The following is a 16,580-nucleotide window of genomic DNA, read 5'->3' as shown; positions in this document are numbered from 1 at the left end:
ACGTCATACTTTTGCAAACATAGTTAACCAATTTGATAACCTAGGCCACCGAAACCTACGCTACTGATTTTGGGAAACCCAATGGAAACCTAGGCCACTAATTTTACAAACCTAGGCCACTAATTTGAGAACCTAGGCCACCTTATACTGGGCCGACGCGTAATTAGCTTCAAAATGAATATTATGAGCTGAAAAATATACCAAAATGTAGATCTCACGAAGTTCTATGGCTGTGACCTACTACAGAACCGGATGTCTAGTCGTTAACAGAAAAAAGTGCCAAAAAACGAAAAAATTGGTAAAATTATAGGTTAGCCCGGGGCACATAGGCAGACGGCGATTCTGGAAAAGTAATCATGAATGAAATACAGGGACCAAGTTACAATGACCAAGTTACACATTCACGAATATACTTTCAGCATGTCAATGTGTCTATCAATATAGAGATTTACAAAAATATGGTAACTCGGAAATCTGGAAATCTGGAAATCCGGAAAATCTCCTGAATCACCTGTCTGCCAGTGTTGGTCTCTGTATTTCAAACAAGACTACTTTTTCAGAATCACCTAATGTGCCGCGGGCCGGCTCGAATGACATTTGGCCATTTTTGCGTTTTTGGTACTTATTCTGGGCTCGCGGTACATTACCGAACAGCCATCCGGCCCGGACGTAGATCTCGCCGAGATCTTCATTTTGGTATATTTTTCAGCTCAAAATATTGAGTATGGAGCAAGTTATGATTATTCCGAACAGTTAGGCCAAAAACACAAAAAGTTATACCATTAATTTTTTTAACGTCAAAAAACTGGAAACTTAGACCGCCATTTTGCAAACCTCGGTCACCACTGTGAAACCTAGGCCATAATTTTGATACCGTATATTACCGAAGTCAACAGTACATATCTGGTTTTCCAATTGACATACATACTAGGGACGGCCTCCGGGTGACCGTAGAGTTATGGGACGCGACCTATATCGTTGGAACGCTGAGAAAACGCTGATTCCAAATATATGTTTAGTTTTTGCCCTCGAGGTCTGGTATTCCAGAAAAACGAGGTCAACGTTTGGAATCAGCGTGATTTCAGCTTTCCAACGATGTAGGTCACGTCCCAAAACTTTACGGTCACCTGGAGGCCGTCCCTAGTTAGTGCCAATTAGCATCTCTAGGTACCGCCCGTACTAAAATATATCCAACACAAAAAACAATTTCTAACAAAATAGATAATGTTTCAAATTTTAACAAAATCGATGCTTGCTGACGTCTTCTTTATTTTTCTGCTTTTTTGAAACTTTCTGATGTACTATGTACTCTTACTTAAACATATTCATGCATAAAAGTCAGAAATCATGTTTCGATGAGCATGAAAAAAAAGTTTTTCAAAACAAGAAGTCAGAAAAAAACACCTTGCTTTTATATGTATGTAAAACCGAGGGATCCTTAGAAAATCTATTCCGTGTAAAATTCGAGTACCTTTTTTCTATATACCTCTTCACCCGAATGATCATGCTGAATCCAATTATTTCCTCCAGTCTAGCACACCCCAAATTATGTACGCGGTCAATCCAATTTGTTTTCATTCATTTTATTTATTTATTTATTTAGTTCCATGTGTGTAGGTTGAGTCACAAAAAAGAGGAAAAAGTTGCTCCTAAAAATAAAAAGAGTCTTGCCAACTGAATTCAGGTTGAGGGAGAATTGCTAGATTGGAAAGTGACTGTTATCACTCAATGAACCTCACAATCTGAATTATGGTAATTAAAGATTTGGTAAATCTAAAAAAGGTGATCTGGAAAGTTTTAAAGATCCAGGAATCTAATTATTAGGAATCAAGACCTCAGGATTAAGAATTTAAAAGCGATTATGTGATAACTTTATCGAAACCGAAATTTTTCGGGGACCTATAAATTACTAGTCAAAGCTAATCAGATTTATTTGATGGCTTCAATAAAAATTACTTCAACACATTCCATACAAATATTTATTCCAAATCCCAAGTATTTACAATTCATCCAACTCATTCAAATAAGAACTGGTCTCGGAAATTTCTCTCCAACAGAATCTGGATCAAAATAAAGTCTAGTATGCATCGTCTCGTTCGATTTTCTGATATACAAACCATGGTCGGCGATCAAACTATCCGGGTATGTATCGAGACAATTGTAATCGATGACTACGCTGAAAAACTGTGCATAAACAAATAGTTAGGTTTAAGCTCACCTTGGTTTATTATTAAATGTCATATTCAAATATCGAATATGCAAATGGGAGGCGTGGGTGAACTGTTGAGCCATCACTTCCTCTGGTTTCAAGTACTGGAACATTCCCATAGCGTCATGATTATAACGATATTCGATTTGAGACGACATCATCTGTTGGTCCGTTCCCACAGCGAAAATGAACCAATTGGGCATTTCAGTGGATTCCTGAAAACCGAGACTATATTCTCAAAAACTAAGTGGACGTCCTCACCTGCCCAATTGTTTTGCAGTCAAACTCGTATTTTGCTAGGCTCGAATTGTACCCATTGTTAGTTTTAGGTGTGCACAGTGTGTTTGAAAGAATCTGCAAATTATTAAAATATAGCTGAAATTTGAAATTTCGCGTAAAAATGATTATTTTTAGATGAAAAGGGTTCATTTCTGGGAATTGCCAGAACTTTGTGCTACTCACACTGTCACTGAGGCCATTGTTATCCTCTGTGAAGTTTGCACGTAAAAGTCGCACATATTTAATACGAAGAACAGGCTTCAAGTGGTTTTGCATGTATTTTCCACATTTCGGATCATCTTTACCGGTCACGTAAACGTCAAGTAAGGTTTTTGGTGTCGAGAACTTCATGCAAAGAGAAATGAGCAAAAAGACGGCGAGGAGCATTTGATGGCCGCGCTGAAAAGTTTCAGTGAAAACAGGGACGTTTCGCAACCGGACATTTCAAAACCATTCAAACCAAACTCACCATTTTCATTGTAGCGAACACTTCTCTGCTCTAACCGCCTGAGTAGCTTTTTTTCGTCGATTTCGATCAGAAGGAAGCTCGGGAATGATGTGGAAGGGGGAATTCAATGCCACATTGATATTTGCTCTGGTTTAGAAAAAAACGCCACGTATGTAGGGTAATGAGGTAAAAAAACAAACTTGTTCAGGAAAAGATTTGGTAGGGCACTTGGGAAATTTAAAATATTTTTTGTGAATATTTTTCAAGCTTTCCACGTGTCACTTTTAATAAATTTTTCAAAACGCAACAAGGTATGATATTCTGAATCCTGAATTCTGAATCCTGAATCTTGAGACTTGAATCTTGAATCTTGAATCCTGAATCTAAAGCAATGAGTCCTAAATCTTCAATCTTGAGTCCCAAATCCTAAATCCTGAATCGTGACACCGTAATCCTGAATTCCATTTGTATATTTTCCGATTTTTGGATTCTGAGACTTCTAGATTCCAAAATTTCTGAGTTTCTGAATTCCAGGGATTCCAGACTCTTGCATAACAGATTTATTTTAAGGAATTATCTACATCGAAAAGGAATTTTTCCAGTTTATTCACTGGAGTCTCACCGGAGCCCAAAATTTGCTGAAGCTCCTCCAAACAACCTGAATTCTGATTCTTGTACCTTTTCTCAAAATCACAAAACTTTCCAAATCATGATTCATCCCACCCAGTCACCTACGTCATCAACCAATTTTCCAGCTCATCTTCTTGGCACCATGCCAAGATCCTCCTATTCTCAATATGACAAACTTCAGAAAATTTTCGAAATTTCTGCTGGTATAAAACGGCTGAAAAATAAAGAAAACCTCATTTTCATCCATTTTCCTTCATTTTTTCTATTTCTGTAGGAAAAATGACTCCAAAATCTGACGTCAAGGTGAAAAAGTTGAGAAAGGTGAGATGAAACTGTTTTTTTTCGAAATGTGAGGAAACTGTAGCTCAGAGATACGGTAGATTTGGGAATTATAGTGGTTACTGTATTGGATTACTGTGGTTACGGTCTGTAGGAAATAGCAGGCTACTGTAGCTAGCTATGTTGAGATTACTTTGACTTATAAGTAGAAGGTTACTGTAGTTCAACAAGTTACTATAGCAAAAAAAGTTACTGTAGTGAAACCAGCCAAAACAGTTAAACCGAATAAGTACTGTAGCTAAGTCAAGTACTGTTGCTAACGATCATCAGGTTACTGTAATCACTATGCCTACTGTAGCTAGCTTACTGTAGCAAACCGAGCAATTTCCTCTGGTTACTACCATCACTATACCTAACTATACCTATTCCAGCCACCTACCTCCGGACCAATCCTCCTAGAAAACCGTGACAACACCATCTGCTATCTTAACTCCGCCCTCAACCTACTCTACACAATCAAAAAAATTCGTCACCATCTGGAAACGGGAGATTTGAAAAATGATGTTATTTTGAAGGTAAGGCCGAGTCATTAAAATTTTTTTGAACCAAAACTGAAAAATTGATGGTTTCCAGGAAATAAAAGAAATTTTCAACCGTAGAAAAAGGTCGGCTCGAAAGCTAGTCAACCTACTGAACATGCGTCACGGAGCACAAAGTTGTCATGAAGTCGTGAAAAAAATTGTGCGGCTCCTTCCCCCGGATATCCAGTGCTCTCTGAGTCTTCAACACCAAAAAATGACTCGATGCGAGAAATGTGGTGAGAAGCTCCTCCCCCGTAAGAAAATGGTGCAATCCGTCGAAATTCTGCTGCCAGAGGATAAACCGTACACTCTCAAAAGGTTACTAGTGAATCAAAGTACACCAAGATCATGCACAAAGTACCGGGAGGTTCAGGAAGTGTTCGACGTGTACCGGGTTACTGTGGATAGTAAGACAATGATAGTGAACGTGCTGCAATCGGATCCGATGGAGATAAAGAATTTGGATACGGACGGGGTGATGGAGGTGTTCGGAGGGAAATGGATTTTGAGAGGTAAGGACGGACAGGGGGATCCGACCACTATCCTCTATCACTATCACTATCCTGTTCCATCCGGCTTAAGAACAGACTGACGTTGGGATAAACAGACAGACAGACAGACAGACAGCCCTCAACAAAGCCACGCCTTCCAAAACGAATTTTTCGAAACATTTCGAAACAAACCACCAAGATGTATGAAATTGTTATGAAATTCCTATTCCCGATTCCAGCCGCCATCATCTACCTCCCTGACACCAATCGAAAATATGACTATGGCGAGAACGGTCACTCGATTTCCTGGACGAAGCATGGTCAGAAATGGTACAGAGTTTCAGATGACAAATCAGAGGAGTTTGAGAAATTTGATGCGAGTCGATTGGATGTAGAGATGATGATTTTTGAGAGGGTTTAGGGAAATATAGAAACGTTTTTTGCGTCTGTTTGTTGTATGAATAAATTGACGTCATTTTTTCATTTTTCTTTTTTTTTGACAGAGAGACAAAACTGATAAGATAAGAATGGTTGGCTGCAACAGTCAAATGTCCAGGAGTCTGGCGTGCCTGTGACGCGTTAAGACAAATTTCAAAATAATGTTTACTTCATTCAACTGGAACATCTCGAATCTTAAATCAATGAATAAAGTTTTTGAGGACATTTGTTCAGCAGAAACGAGAAAAGAGAAAAAGAGAACATGAGGAAAAATTTCGCAACTTATCATTTTATTTACCTAGCGGAAAACACCAACTGTGTCAATAGATTGTTTTTGAGGCTGGCGTGTCTTTGACGCGTTTATTACGAAAATTGTTTATTTGTTTAGTCTCTGATAACAGCGTCAACTGGAACATCTTCCACTTTAACACGAGAAAAGGAAAAATAGTTCCTATCAAAACGGTGCCAAGTATCAAAATAGTGCCAAGTTGATACACTCAAAACATCTTCAATATTAGGAATCCGGAAGAACCATTCTTCCTCTTGGGTTTCAGGATCGACTGGAAGTGAAGGAAATCCGAAAGATGCATAGAGTTGTTCTCTGTCATGGTAGTTCTCAAGTCCGATACTGAAATCATCCAGCCTTGAAGACGTCAGGAAACTCTGAAATCAAAAAATAGTTTTTTATGCTGAAAAGGGTCTCAACACTTACTTCTTTTATTAAAATGATATCTTGAACTGACATCATTTCACATTTAATTTCAACTTGCTCGAAATTTAAAAAATCTCGAATTTTAACATAAAAATCCCATGCTTCAATTTTCACGTGTTTAGAGTTTTTCCACTGCTCTGACTGTTTGATTTTTTGCAAATTTAACATTCTGATGTCATCCTCCTGGTCTTCCTTTTCCTGTTTGAAGAGGTCTTTAATTCTAATTTTGTTCAAATCATCAGAGTTGAAAAATGGTAAAAAAGCGGCAATCTGGTCAAGAGAACATCCGTCAAAAACCACTTCATCAGTATGAACACATCCTATTCTCGTCAATTCTTCCGACACTTCTCTACGAACACCCCATTCAAATTGCTGAATTGAAAAAGATTTCAATACTGGTCTCCAGTGATATTTCATAATTCCTTCGAGTTCTCTCAAAAACACATCAATATAGTTTCCCATTTCCACCACTACCTTGCGAACTTTGTAAGACACTTTCCATTCCATTTTACAACCATTTCCATCTGGACGGAAAACAAGACTAACTATTTCAGGTGATTTCATATTAATTGATATGCATTCTCCAGGCGTAGTAGTGACTTCAACTGCACATCTGTTAAATTTCGGTGGGTTCTCATCAATAAACTGGCGGAGATTATAGCAGACTTTGCGTAATTTTAAACTAAAAGTAGCTTAACTTTATAATTTGAAATTGTCAAACGTAACACTCACATAGAAAAGAGGTCCAATTTTTCCAACACTTTGGATTTGACAACCGCTGGGAAATCAACCAATAAAGTTTGTGAACTCATGGCTGGCAGAAAAGGTGAAGTTATCGAGTTGAAATAATATAGACGCACTGATACTGTGTGCAAAAATGTGACAAAAACAGAAAAATGGATGGGTGAATAGAAATAGAGAGCAACGAATTATTATCAGCAAAATTATCTAAGAGTGAAGAGGAAAGTTTGCAATAAACACATATACAAGGAGAAAGATAACATAACTATTGATGTTGTACACCAACATCAGTGACGTGTGTTTGACGGACATTTATGGTTAAGAAAATTATCAAATGTTTATTTATTTAGTTTTTAATCACAGCGCAATTTGGAACATCTTGAATTTTGATTTTCCGAAAAATGAACCGATCCCTAATATTACATGTTACACTTAACACATCTTCGTCATTTGGTATCCGGAAGAACCATTTTTCTTTTAAGTTGGCGTTGTCGACAAATAGAGATGGATGGCCGAAATTCACACAAAATTCCTCTTCCTCATTGAATACATCTACTATTAGTATATCAAAACTTGTCAACGTTGAAGACGTCAGGAAACTCTGAAATCAAAAAGAGTTGTTTGCTGGCAAACAGATATGAAGACCGACCTGTTTTAACAAAACCAAATCTTGAATTGATATCATTTTACAATGAATTTCAACTTCTTCGAAATGTAAGAAATCTTGAATTCGGACACAAAAATCCCCTGCTTCAACTTTCACGTGTATTGAGTTTTTCCACTGGTTCAATTGTCGGATTTCTTCCAAATTCAACATTTTGATGTCGTCCTCTTGGCCTCCTTCTTCCTGTTCGTAGGGGAACTCGATTCGAACTTTGTTCAAATCATCGGAGTTAAAAAATGGTAAAAATTCGGCAATCTGGTCAAATGCACATCCATAAAAAACCACTTCATCGGTAGAAACACATCCGATTCTAGTCAATTCTTCAAGAATTTGTTCACTATTTCCCTCTTGGGATAGGACAATTGCAAAGGAATTCAATACCGGCCTCCAATGATGTTTCATAACTATTTTGAATTCTTTCAAAAACTTATCAATATAATTTCCCATTTCAACCACATTCTTGCGGACTCCGGAAGGCGTTCTCCATTCTAATATGCAACCATTTTCATATGGACTGAAGTTCAGACTATCTGGTGATTCCATAATAATTGACATGCAGTCTCCATATGTAGTAGTGACTTCAACAGCATAACTGTTGACTTTCGGTGGGTTCTCATCAATAAACTGGCGGAGATTATAGCAGACTTTGCGTAGTTTTAAACTAAAATTTATAAATTTCATTGCTTAAAATTGTCAAGACTTACATCGAAACCAAGTCCAACTTTTCCAACACTTTGGATTTGACAACCGCTGGGAAATCAACCAATAAAGTTTTTGAAGGCATGGCTGGCAGAGAAGAGTGAAGTTGTTTGATGGAAATAATATAAACTGATATTGTGTGGCAAGTGTGACAAAAAACTGAAAAATGGATGGGCGAATAAAAAAAGAGACAGGAAAGAAGAAAAGATAGAGAGTTATAATTATTGATATCGTACACCAACAATAGTGACGTCTCTTTGACGCATTTGATTTATTCATATTGGGCGGCCGTTCACTTCCACATCCAAAAAATGCAAAAAATCTTGAGTTTTGATGGTGAAATCGTTCCCTTTATATAACACACATCTCGCGGATTTCTAGTGTTCCGTCCTGGTGATTGGAGGTAAGTCTTCATTTGCCGTCTCCTTGAAACAGTCTTTGATTACAATTTTATTCAAACATTTCACGTTGAAAAACTTTTTAAAAGTTTGAATAGATAAGTGTGAATATATAGACAGACAAATAGGCTGACATTGAATGAAGAAACTTTCCAAAACTTCATTTTAAAAACGCGTCCAAGACACGCCAGTCTGTACATGAGGTTGTCCTTTCCCCCTCTTCTCTACCTCTCTCTCCATTTTCCACGGTCTCTTGCTTGGTCAACGGAACAATATGTAATGCCATGCACCCTTTTCTTGTGTTCTCTAATTCTCTTCAAAGTCTTCACTCTCTATTCTATCTTTTTTTCTTTTCTGTCTCTTCCTATTTTGTGGCATACGCGCGTTGTGGCCTTTTTTTCGTTTCTCAGTCCAATATGGCATCTAAAACTCTATTGGTTGACTTCCCAGCGGTTATCAAATCCAAAGTATTGGAAGAACTTGATGTTTTCTCAATGTAAGTCTAAATGTTGTGAATTCTAAACGATAAAGTAACTTGTTTCAGCTTGAAACTTCGAAAAGTGTGTTGGAGTCTCCGCGAATTTATTGATAAGAGCCAGCCGAAGCCCAGAGGCACAGTAGTCGACCTTAATTTGAATGGAAACTCTATTGGAATTGTTCTGATTCTCCAGGAAGACACGCGAATTTATTTCCAAGACAACGCGAATGGATGTACGATGTCATGGGGTGACTCTAATTCGATAAATTTCGATAACGAATGCTACATCGATGTGTTTCTGAGAGAATTTACTATAATTATGAAACACCATTGGCGACCTGTATTGGACTCCGTCTCAGTGGACATGTGGGGGAAAAAGGATTACTCGGATCTTGACAAAATTTTCAACAAAATCAATCATCTTCAGTCCGAAAAAGTCCGCTTCGAAGAGTGCAATCCAATCAAAATTGGAAAGATGTTTTCGTTTTTCGACGCGAAATGCTTGAATAAAATTGTCATTGAAAATTGTTTAATAGCAAATTCGAATGAAGACTTGCTTCCAATCACCAGAACAGAGCACTGGAAATCCGCGAGATGTGTGGTATATAAAGGAAAGAAGTTTCGTCCCAGAATCCAAGATTTTCTTCATTTTTCGGATGTGGAAATTGAATTCAACTTGATCCCAGTACAGGATATTATTTTACTGAAAGAGGTTGGTTTCTAGAATGAATTTTATTGATTTTTCACTATGTTTTCTTTTAGAATTTCCTCAAATCTCCCACACTGACACGGTTTGAAATTAGAAGCTATGACTATATTGGTAAACGACTGCCCGCAATATTTGGAGATCCATCCACTCAAAGCAACAATGAATGGTTCTTCAGGATTCCGAATTCCAAGGACGTGGTTCATCTGACTGAAAGTTTACTTGACATCAATTTTAATCGTGTTAAAATGGAAGATGTTCCAGTTGGAGCAGTTATCAAGTATTGAATGAATATTTCTTTGTAAAATCGTGTTGTCTTTTTGAACGCATCAAAGACACGCTCAGTAGGGTGTGCCTTTAAAGCGTTTCGAAAAAATACTTGCTTATTCAACCTTTTAACGCGACAAATAATATTATAATCATGGAACGAATAATGCCAACAAGAAGGATCATTTAAAAAAGAAACGAGAAAACTCATGAACAAATCAGATAAAATGATACAATTATGTTTGATTCATGGAAATAGTATAGACGCTCTGATACCGTGCTGGTAACTTGACAGATACTATAAATTGGATAAACAAATAGGAAAGACTCAAAAAGACTGATTTAAAGGTGAGAAAGAGATTTTGCAAGAAACATATGTATTTTCTTTTGAGATAGAAGTCAACGGCTGATGAGGTATAACAACATTACTGGCGTGTTTTTTACATTAGAGACAACATATAAAGATTATTCACTTAGTCTTTGATAACAGCGCCAACTGGAACATCTTGAATTTTAATCCGCCGGAAAATAAAATGATCTTCATCCTCTGCAGTTAATTCAACTATTTCCTTCTCACTATCCGGAATTCTAAAGAACCAAATTTTGCGTGCGTACCTCCAAGTGACTGGAAGTGAAGGCGATCCAAATGATGGATAGAGTATATCACTTAAATAATTATGATGAATCCCAATCCTTTCTCTAAGTATGCGTTCCCTACGAGAATAACGAAATTTTCGAATTTGTACATCGAAACGAGTCAATGTGGAAGACGCCAGGAACTGCTGAAATCAATAAAAAGTTGCATAATGACAGAAAATATATCAAGACAAACCTCTTTTAGTAAAACAATATTTTGAATTGGCATTGATAGGCAAACAATTTCAACTTTCTCGAAATGTAAGAAATGTTGGAAATTAAAAGAATACACTGAATCAATTTCCACGCATTTTGATTTTTTCCACTGCTCCAACTGTTTGATTTTTTGAAAATTCACCATTCTGATTTCGTGTTCCTCATCTTCTTCTTCATTTTCTTCTTCTTCTTCTACCTCATTTTCTTCTTCATCATCTTCTTCAACTTCCTCTTCTTCTTCTTCCTCTTTGAAGTCGCCTTCCATTCGAATTTTGATCAAATGATTTAAGTTGAAAAATGGTAAATATTTGGCAATCTGGTCGAGGGTACAATCATAAAAAACCACTTCATCGGTAGAAACACTTCCAATTTTAGTTAATTCTTTGAGCACTTGTTCACCATCCTTTTCGAATTGGTGAATTTCAAAAGAATCCGATACTGGTCTCCAATGATATTTCATAAATATTTTGAATTCTCTCAAAAATACATCGACATAATTTTCCATTTCCACCACTTCCTTGCAGACGCTGTAATCTTTTGTCCATTCCATTATGCAACCATTTCCATCTGGACGGAAATCAAGCGTTTCTTTTAGTTGATACCGTGTGTTCACTCCATATTTTGGTGATTCCACAATAATTGATATGCCGTCTTCATGTGAAGTAGTAACTTTAACTGTACAACTATTCAATTTTGGTGGCTGTTGATCGATAAATTCGCGGAGCTTCCAACAAACTTTTCGAAGTTTCAAACTGAATAAATTTCCTATTGTCTGAAATTCACAAAACTCAGACTTACATTGAGAAAACATCAAGTTTTTCCAATACTTTTGATTTGATAACCGCAGGGAAATCCACCATCAAAGTTTGAGATGCCATAGTGGACTGAAAAATGAAGAAAAGTTGAATTCAATATTGTCATAGAAACAAGATAATAAGAATCAGCAAAGTAGAAAGGTAAGAGTATCAAAGAACACAAAAAAAACTAAAAAGGTTTGATTCATAGAGAGTGTATGGCACGAAACGAAAAACAGATGGAGACGGAAAAGAAAAAAAGATGGAATAGAGAGTGAAGACGTGGGAGAGAATCAGAGAACACGAGAACAGGGTGTATGGCAATACATATTGTTCAGTTGACCAAGCAAGAGACCGTGGAAAATGGAGAGAGAGGTAGAGAAGAGGAGGAAAGGACAGCCTCATAAACAAACTGGCGCGCCTTTGACGCGTTTTTTTGAATACAGTTTCTGTCTGTATATCACTTTGTCCGGATGTCTATCCAGATGAAGCTCCGGATGTTCACATTCGTGTAGCCAATGTCTCCGGTATCCTCATGTCTGTCTGTGTGTCGGTAGGCTTCTCGATTTTCAAATAAATCTAATCTTTTGAAGCGGATTTCCCTAAACTTTCAAAGCTCTGAAAAGTTAAATGAAAAGTGAATTGCGGGCTATAGACTGGGGTGTCTTCGACGTGTTTCCTCAAATTTTTTTATTCATTCAACATCTTAACACGACAAAGAATCTTATCACAATGGACTGAAAAATAAGAAAAGAGATCGAAATGAAAACTCATGAGAAAATCAGATAACATGATTCAATTCTGTTAGAGTCAACAATATTATCAATATAACAGTTTATTCATTCAGTCACTGATAAGAGCGCCTTTTGGAACATCTTGAATTTTGATTCTCCGAAAATGAATTGATCCGCCCTAGTAAGAGTTACACTTAAAACATTTTCGTTATTAGGAATCTGGAAGAACCACTTTTTCTGAGAAACGCCCTGATCGACTGGAAGTGAAGGAAGTCCAAAAGTTTCATGGAGTTGCTCGCTTTCATCGAAGTCAGTGTCCGTTTGTATATCGAAACTAGACAACGTTGAAGATGTCAGGAAATTCTGAAATCAAAAAATAGTTGAATATTGCAGAAAGGGGTCTCAACACTTACCTCTTTAAGCAAAACAATATCTTGAACTGACATCATTTTACAATAAATATCAACTTCCTCAAAATGTAGGAAATCTTGAATTTGAACATGAAAGCCATCCACTAAAACTTCAACACATCTTGAGTTTTTCCACTGATCCAACTGTCGGATTTCTTGCAAAATTAACATTCTGATGTTATTCTGCTGGTCTTCTCCTCTCTGTTCGAAGGGGCTTTGAATTCGAATTTTGATCAAATCCTTGGAGTTAAAAAATGGTAAAAATTTGGCAATCTGGACAACTGTACATCCATCAAAAGCCACTTCATTAGTAAAAACACATCCTAATTTAGCCAATTGTTCGAGAACTTATTTATCATCTTTCCCTTGGAGTTGCTCAATTGAAAAAGACTTCAATACTCCTGTCGAATGATGTTTCATAATTAGTCCGAGTTCTCTTGAGAACACATCCATATAACTTTCATCTTGGAATCCCACTGACTTGAATACTAAGTCATCGTTCCTCCATGACATCACGCATACATTTTCGAACTGTTTAAATGATATAGTTAGCCATTTCGGGGATCCAAATTGAATTGAAATCGATTCGCTGGATATAGAAACTCTCAGCTTTGAGCACATTGGTTTCGGTGGGTTCTCATCTATGAATTCGCGAAGACTGAAACAGACTTTGCGGAGTTTCAAGCTGAAAAATTTCATTTTTAAAACTTACAAAATTCAGACTTACATTGAGAAGGCATCAAGGTTCTCCAACACTTTGAATTTGACAACCGCTGGGAAATCAACCATAAGAGTTTGTGAAGGCATAGTGAACTGAAAAACGAAAAAAGATTTAAATCAATGAAGCACCACGCGAGTATGCCACGAAACACTGAGACAGATGAGAAGAAAAGATAGAATAGAGAGTAAAAAGCATCGGAGAACACGAGAAAGATATTTTGAAACAAACTCATGAACAAACTGGCGCGCCTTTGACGCGTTTAGAAAAGACAACAGGGTTACAAAACTACATTTATTCAATACTTGATAACAGCTCCAACTGGAACATCTTTATTTTTTATCCGACTAAAACTGATGTCAAGTAAACTTTCAGTCAGATGAACCACATCTTCGGAGTTCGGAATCCTGAAGAACCATTCATTGTCACTTTGAGTGGATGGATCTCCAAAAACGGCAGATAGTCGTTCAGTAGGGTAGTAGTAATTTTTGATTACAAACCGAGTTAGTGTGGGAGATTTGAGGAATTCCTGAAAAAAGAAATGAGAAATCAATAAAATTTATTTTTAGAACCAACCTCTTTTAATGAAGCAATATCCTGTATTGGGGTCGAGTTGCATTTAATTTCCACATCCGAAAAATGAAGAAAATCTTGGATTTTAAGATCGAAATCTTTCCCTCTATATACCACACATCTCGCAGATTTCCAGTGCTCCGTGCTGGTGATTGGAAGCAAATCTTCATCCGCTGTCTTCTTGAAACAATCTTCGATAACAATTTTATTCAAACATTTCACGTCGAAAAATGAAAACATCTCTCTAATTTGAATGGGATTGCAATCTTCGAAGCTGACTTTTTCGGAATGGAGATATTTGAGTTTGTTCAACATATTATGAAGATTCGAGTAGTCCCTGTTTCCATACATTTCCACTGAGACAGAGTCCAATACAGGTCGCCAATGGTGTTTCATAATTGCTTCGAATTCTCTTAGAAACACATCAATATAGCATTCGTTTTCGAAAGTTATCGAATTAAAGTCATCAAGATAACCCCATGACATGGTACATAAATTCTCGTTATTGTATAAATAAATTCGTTTGGTCTCCTGGAGAGTTAAAGCAATTTCAATTGAGCTTCCTTTCAAATTAAGGTCGATCACTGTGTCGGTTGCTTTTGATTGGCTCTTGTCAATAAATTCACGAAGGCCGTGGCAAACTTTTCGAAGTTGCAAACTGAAAATAATAGTAAGATATTAGCCGAGCATTTAAGTTACAACCGCGCCCCAACTCAAACGAGAGAGTATCGGCAAGAGACGCAGAGTTTTTTCTGGCGCGAAACAGATTTTCACCATTTTTGATCTATTTTCATAAGTTTTTATAATTTTTTGCCAACTTCCGAGAGAAAATTATGAAAAATAGATCTAAAATGTTGAAAATCCGTTTCGCGCCACAAAAAACTCTGCGTCTCTCGCCGATACTCTCTCGTTTGCGGTGGGGCGCAGTTGTAAGAAGGGGTGGGCTGCTAATACCTTCAACAAAAAGTTTTCAAAATTCAGACTTACATCGAAAAAATGTCAAGTTTCTCCAACACTTTGGATTTGATAACCGCTGGGAAGTCAACCAATAAAGTTGGAGATGTCATAGTTGACTGAAAAACGAAAAAGATTGAAATCGATGTGACATTACGCGTGTATGTTACGAAACACGCAGACAGACAAGAAAAAAAGATAGAATAGAGAGAGAAGCGGAGGAAAGGACAACCTCGTGTACAGACTGGCGTGTCTTTGACGCGTTTCGAACAAAAAGTTTTATTCATTCAACCGCTTTATACGATTAACAATCTTATTAGAATGGGCTGAAAAATGGAGAATAAATATACAATTCAATATTATCGATTCAGTTTTTAATCTCTGCACCTTTTGGAACATCTTGAATATCGATTTTACGAAAAAGGAACTCATCCGCCTCAGTAAGAGTTACACTCAAAACTTTTCGATTTTCTGGAATCCGGAAAAACCACTTTTCGTCTTCGTCGACTGGAAGTGAAGGCAGTCCAAAAGATGCATAGAGTTGCCGTCTATCATCGAAGTCATCGTCTATTTGTATATCGAAACTAGTCAACGTGGAAGATGTCAAGAAATTCTGAAATCGAAAAATAGTTGTATAATTTCAGAAAAGATCAAGACAAACCTCTTTTAGCAAAATGCAATCTTGAACGGGCATCATTTTACATTCAATTTCAACTTTCTCGAAATGTAAGAAATCTTGAATTCGAACATGAAAGTCATTCACTTCAACTTTCACGTGTTTCGAGTTTTTCCACTGGTCCAACTGTCGGATTTCTTGCAAGTTCAACATTCTGAAGTCATTCTCCTGGTCTTTTTTTTCCTGCTCGAAGTCGTCTTTAATTCGAATTTTGTACAAATGATTGGAGTTAAAAAATGGGAAATATTCAGCAAATTGATCGAGGGTACAGTTTTCCAAAACCACTTCATCGGTAGAAACACATCCGATTTTAGTCAATTGTTCGAGAACTTGTTCACCATCTTTCTCTTCGTATTGGTTAATTAAAAAAGACTTCAATACTCCTGTCGAATGATGTTTCATAATCAGTCCGAGTTCTCTTGAGAACACATCAATATAACTTTCGTCTTGGAATTGCAATGACTTGCATACATGATCGTTCCTCCATGACATTATGCATATATTTTCGTATTGTTTAAAAGATATATTCAACCATTTCGGAGAAGCAAACTCAATGGAAATGAAATCGCTGCATGTAGAAACTGTCACATTCCAATTTGGTTTTGGTGGGTTCTTATCAATGAATTGACGTAGATTATTGTAAACTTTGCGGAGTTTCAAACTGAAAATAATAAATTTCATATTGTTTAAAATTTCCAAAATTCAGACTTACATTGAGAAAACATCAAGGTTTTCCAATACTTTGGATTTGATAATCGCTGGGAAGTCAACCAATAGAGTTTTAGATGTCATAGTGGGCTGAAAAGGTTTAATTCATAGAGAGTGTATGCCACGAAACGAAAAACAGAC

At 36.9% G+C, this 16,580-nt stretch overlaps 9 protein-coding genes across 9 annotated transcripts; 2 read left to right on the top strand and 7 right to left on the bottom strand.

The window, feature by feature from the left end:
• Positions 1–2,019: 2,019 nt before the first annotated feature.
• GCK72_021471 (uncharacterized protein) lies at positions 2,020–2,875 on the bottom strand (the record flags this gene model as incomplete). Its single annotated transcript, XM_053734286.1, has 4 exons — positions 2,020–2,176; positions 2,219–2,424; positions 2,471–2,563; positions 2,672–2,875. The coding sequence occupies 4 exons, from the start codon at positions 2,873–2,875 to the stop codon at positions 2,020–2,022; spliced, it is 660 nt and encodes a 219-aa protein (XP_053583199.1).
• Positions 2,876–3,845: 970 nt separating this feature from the next.
• GCK72_021470 (uncharacterized protein) lies at positions 3,846–5,338 on the top strand (the record flags this gene model as incomplete). The annotated part of the gene is made up of 4 exons (XM_003104497.2): positions 3,846–3,887; positions 4,277–4,420; positions 4,479–4,938; positions 5,157–5,338. 4 exons carry the CDS (start codon positions 3,846–3,848, stop codon positions 5,336–5,338), a joined length of 828 nt encoding a protein of 275 aa, XP_003104545.2.
• Positions 5,339–5,739: 401 nt separating this feature from the next.
• On the bottom strand, positions 5,740–6,879 carry GCK72_021469 (uncharacterized protein; the record flags this gene model as incomplete). The annotated part of the gene is made up of 3 exons (XM_003104636.2): positions 5,740–6,018; positions 6,068–6,749; positions 6,800–6,879. The coding sequence occupies 3 exons, from the start codon at positions 6,877–6,879 to the stop codon at positions 5,740–5,742; spliced, it is 1,041 nt and encodes a 346-aa protein (XP_003104684.2).
• Positions 6,880–7,154: 275 nt separating this feature from the next.
• Positions 7,155–8,256, bottom strand: GCK72_021468 (uncharacterized protein; the record flags this gene model as incomplete). Its single annotated transcript, XM_003104582.2, has 3 exons — positions 7,155–7,409; positions 7,458–8,133; positions 8,177–8,256. The coding sequence occupies 3 exons, from the start codon at positions 8,254–8,256 to the stop codon at positions 7,155–7,157; spliced, it is 1,011 nt and encodes a 336-aa protein (XP_003104630.2).
• A 729-nt stretch (positions 8,257–8,985) lies between these two features.
• On the top strand, positions 8,986–10,040 carry GCK72_021467 (uncharacterized protein; the record flags this gene model as incomplete). The annotated part of the gene is made up of 3 exons (XM_003104597.2): positions 8,986–9,065; positions 9,114–9,759; positions 9,810–10,040. 3 exons carry the CDS (start codon positions 8,986–8,988, stop codon positions 10,038–10,040), a joined length of 957 nt encoding a protein of 318 aa, XP_003104645.2.
• A 453-nt stretch (positions 10,041–10,493) lies between these two features.
• GCK72_021466 (uncharacterized protein) lies at positions 10,494–12,981 on the bottom strand (the record flags this gene model as incomplete). Its single annotated transcript, XM_053734285.1, has 5 exons — positions 10,494–10,802; positions 10,853–11,624; positions 11,671–11,756; positions 12,593–12,763; positions 12,814–12,981. The coding sequence occupies 5 exons, from the start codon at positions 12,979–12,981 to the stop codon at positions 10,494–10,496; spliced, it is 1,506 nt and encodes a 501-aa protein (XP_053583198.1).
• Positions 12,982–13,158: 177 nt separating this feature from the next.
• GCK72_021465 (uncharacterized protein) lies at positions 13,159–13,617 on the bottom strand (the record flags this gene model as incomplete). The annotated part of the gene is made up of 2 exons (XM_003104558.2): positions 13,159–13,495; positions 13,538–13,617. 2 exons carry the CDS (start codon positions 13,615–13,617, stop codon positions 13,159–13,161), a joined length of 417 nt encoding a protein of 138 aa, XP_003104606.2.
• Positions 13,618–13,826: 209 nt separating this feature from the next.
• On the bottom strand, positions 13,827–15,168 carry GCK72_021464 (uncharacterized protein; the record flags this gene model as incomplete). Its single annotated transcript, XM_003104416.2, has 3 exons — positions 13,827–14,057; positions 14,105–14,759; positions 15,089–15,168. The coding sequence occupies 3 exons, from the start codon at positions 15,166–15,168 to the stop codon at positions 13,827–13,829; spliced, it is 966 nt and encodes a 321-aa protein (XP_003104464.2).
• Positions 15,169–15,422: 254 nt separating this feature from the next.
• GCK72_021463 (uncharacterized protein) lies at positions 15,423–16,523 on the bottom strand (the record flags this gene model as incomplete). Its single annotated transcript, XM_003104506.2, has 3 exons — positions 15,423–15,668; positions 15,717–16,392; positions 16,444–16,523. The coding sequence occupies 3 exons, from the start codon at positions 16,521–16,523 to the stop codon at positions 15,423–15,425; spliced, it is 1,002 nt and encodes a 333-aa protein (XP_003104554.2).
• Positions 16,524–16,580: the final 57 nt, after the last annotated feature.

Source organism: Caenorhabditis remanei, chromosome V, assembly GCF_010183535.1.
Source record: "Caenorhabditis remanei strain PX506 chromosome V, whole genome shotgun sequence".
NCBI lineage: Eukaryota > Metazoa > Nematoda > Chromadorea > Rhabditida > Rhabditidae > Caenorhabditis > Caenorhabditis remanei.
Note: the sequence above shows the minus strand (reverse complement) of the source record. Positions and strands in the feature narration are given on the sequence as shown.